Source organism: Marmota marmota, unplaced genomic scaffold, assembly GCF_001458135.2.
Source record: "Marmota marmota marmota unplaced genomic scaffold, marMar, whole genome shotgun sequence".
Lineage (NCBI taxonomy): Eukaryota > Metazoa > Chordata > Mammalia > Rodentia > Sciuridae > Marmota > Marmota marmota.
In genome coordinates, this window is record NW_026000241.1 from 10,308,589 (window position 1) to 10,312,192 (window position 3,604).

Consider the following 3,604-nt stretch of genomic DNA (forward strand, 5'->3'; position numbering starts at 1 on the left):
CCCGAGCGCTGAGGACGTGCCCACGTGACGGTCCACGCTCCGGAGGCGGCCACGTGACGTGCTTACGTGAGCCCGTCGTCCGCAGCTCCCGTCTTACGCAGGGTGGTGCAAGGCCCGCAGTGTAGATGCCAGGTCCGGGGCCCGCGTGGCGGCTGTGGGTGCGGAACGACAGCCGCTTGCAACCTGCGGCCTCAACCCGGGCCACACAGCGCTGCCCTGTACCGACCCCCGCAGCGTATTAATGCCCCGTCCTGACTCGTCGGAGCCGCGAGTCACCTCCTGCCTCCTGCCCGCTCACCTGTTCTTTCTAGGTCCAGACACGTACAATGAAGAGTTGCTTCGACAGAGGGCGCTGGACACCTCCGGACTGAGAAAGGAGGCTGGGGTGGGGAGAGGGTGGTGCGCCCTACGTGGGAAGTTAACAGGAGGGTAGGCAGTGAGAAGTCGTCCGTAGTCACTCTGCTCAGATCAACGTCACCTCTGATCTTCTATGCAATTATGTGTCTTTATAATGCCATTTAAAAATTGCATTTTCTTGAAATCATAGAGCTGTTGGAATGTATGCTATTTCCACTCTCCGGGAAAATTAGTACTTTTCCTCTATGCATATTTAGTTATATAGAGTACAAATGTTTAAAAGTATTTTATATATGGGATCCCCAGCCCACCCCATCCCCCAGCTTCCGTGCTGAGAATTGAATCCCTCGCCTCCTCGCATGCTCAGGCACTCTAGTGCTGAACTACCTCGCCAGCCTGGGACTTTTCTAAAACACAAATTATTTCACAGCACACATAATGTTCAACAGCACTCTGTTCCCTGTTCTGGGAGTTTTCATGGAAGTCTTTGTGTGCCACCTTGCTTCCCCCATAGGGTGGTTTGTGGCTCAAATAAAATCATGGATGATCCCTATAACTCCTATGAGGTACAGACTGTCCCATTTTGCAGATGAGAAAACTGAAGCTCAGAAAAAAATACATAAAGTAAACCCCGGCTCAAAAATGTTCCCCTCAAAACTCCTACCTTACTTTGAATCTTCAGGAAATCAAGTGGTGTCTGCCTGATCAAGACTGCATAATGTACAAGGGGTTCTCTTGGAACAAACAATGTCTTTTCTAGGACTAGCAGTTGAGCATCTTCAAGCTACCTGCTCTGAAATTTTCACCAGTCCTGTGGTGGTTCCTCTGGTTGTCTGTCTGTACTAGCCTGCCAGCTCCTTGAGGATAGTTAATTACATATTCAGTTGTTTTCAGGTGTCTAAGGCCTAGTGCAGGGCATTGCATTGAAGCTATCCTCAGCCAACCTACTGGGAAGTAGTTTCTGCTCTTAGGAGCTCCTCTGGACACACAAATTACCTGGGAATCTTAAAAATGAAGGTTCATATGAGGTCTGGAGCTGGACTGAGGCTCTACCGAGCTCCCCCAAGACAGTGGCAGTGCTACTGGTTAAAGTACCACACTGAGGAGCAAAGCTTTAAGTGACTGTTGTTCTAAGTGCACGTGGGCATCCTGCAGCATACATGTCCCCTCACAGGACTTTGTCAGGGCAGAAAAATACATGCCTTTTTCTGTTCCTGCTGCAGCACTGGATAGTGCAACCAACTCATCTGTGACCTTTCTACAGATGTTTGAATACACTGTGGACAAACTTACTAAAAAACGATGCAAGCCAGAATTGCCTCAACTGGGAAAACGAGGGGAATCTCCCATTTAAAAAAAAAAAATTAAAACAAAACTTAAAGATGGCTTATAAGCAAAAAAATGACCCATTGAGTTCTGGGAAACCCTAAACTCCTCCTCACCTAGAAGAGCCAGATGTCATAATCTAAAAGGGGGCAAAGAGGGAATTTTAAAGCGTGAAGCCCCTGGGGTGATGGTGGGGGCTGTGGTGACCTAGGCAATGAGTGCCTTCTGCCACCCTTTTTTCTCCAGCCTTGCCTCAGTGTCGTTTCTTTTCATGCTGTCCATTCCTCTGTGCCTGTCTTTTCTTCTGTTCGGTCAAACAAATGAGCACATAATCTGGGCCAGGCCCTTCCTGTTCCAAGCATCATAGTAACCTGGATGCTTAAAACCAGATCCCTGTACTCCTTGGGTTCTCAGTCCTAACTCCATGTCCTGAGGACAACCTTGTCTTCTTTCCTTGCTATGAGTGATGTTACGGGTTAAATTGTGTCCCCTAAAAAGATAGGTTAAGGTCTTAACTGCTGGTAGATGTAAGCGTGACTTTATTTGGAAATAGGGTAATTGCACATGTAATCGCAATAATCTAATCCAGTGTGACTGGGTCCTCATAAGAAAAGCGGTGCAGGGGCATGTGCAGCTTGGTGGTAGGGTGATTATCTAGCATGCACAAGGTCTTGGGTTTGATAAAAGGCGGGGAGCAGTAGTGAGAACCCCATGATGTATGTGATACTGTGAATGGAGTGACACTTCTACAGGCAAAGGAACACAAAGGATTGTTGGCAACATCAGGAACTGAGAGAATGGCATGGGACATATGCTCTTCCGGGCCAACACACCTTGATTTTGGACTTCTGGCCCCAGAACTGTGAGAAAATAAACTGTTGCTTTAAGTCACCCAGTCTGTCATTGGTTATGGCAGCCCTAGCTAAACACAGGTGACAAGGACCCAAGCCTCTTCACTACCAGTGTCAGTACTCTACCTTCTCCCTCCAAGGCAGTTGCTACCTTTTAAATTCCTTTTACATTCCTGGCTTTTAGGGATTTACTACTATTCCTTGAGACTTCAAACATACATTAAATTTAAACTTCTTTCTACAGCTTTATTAAGAGGTATAACTCAAAAACTGTAAAATTCACTGATTTCTTTTTGGCAGTATTAGTGATTGAATCCAGGGCTTCTTACAGTCTAGGCAAGTGCTCTTCAACTGAGTTATATCCCCAATTCTTTAAAAAAAATTTTTTTTCAATATATGTATGTGTTTGTTGGTACTTTGGATGAACCTAGGGGTTTTTTAACATTGAGCTTCATCCCCAGCACAATTTTTATTTTGAGATAGGGTCTTGATAAGTTGGCTCAGGATGGTCATGGATTTGGAGTCCTCCTACCTCAGCCTCCCAAGTGTCTGGGTGTGTATGACCATGCTTGGCCAAATTCACTCAAGTATACAATTCAATCTTTAGTAATTTAGAGTTGCATAGCCATGTCCACAAACTACATTTCTGTCACTTGAAAAAGTTCCCTCATGCCATACAGTCTTTCATACTCCAAGCCAAGCAACCAATGATCTGCTTCCCATTGTTTTGCATTTTCTGAACATTTCACATAAACAAAAGCGTGTGATATACATGTAGTCCTTTGGGTCTGGTATCTTTTATTTAGCATGTGTTGTGAGGGATCAGTTTGTCCTTTGTATTGCTCAGTAGTAGTATTCCCCAATATGAAAAAATGTTGAAAAGCCTTAGTCACCAGGGAAATACAAGTGATATACCAGTACAGACCTACGAGGATAGCTGTAGAAAGATGGCTCTGGGACTGTAAAATGGCACAGCCAAATGGTATATTTGGAAAAGGTAAGCAATGTCTAGAAAGTTAGACACTTGCTTCACAGATGACCTAGCAATTCCATTCCTAGATATGAATCCT

The 3,604-nt window shown here is 45.3% G+C and overlaps 1 protein-coding gene across 1 annotated transcript in view; it reads right to left on the bottom strand.

Moving 5' to 3' along the window:
• Positions 1-1,604, bottom strand: part of Tmem42 (transmembrane protein 42) — a 5,442-nt gene extending 3,838 nt beyond the window's left edge. The window contains exons 1-3 of the mRNA XM_048795374.1: positions 1,556-1,604; positions 299-406; positions 67-216 (exon numbers count right to left, since the gene is read on the bottom strand). Of these exons, the coding sequence (XP_048651331.1) occupies positions 67-216; positions 299-406; positions 1,556-1,604 (307 nt within the window). The remainder of the gene's footprint in view (positions 1-66; positions 217-298; positions 407-1,555) is intronic.
• Positions 1,605-3,604: the final 2,000 nt, after the last annotated feature.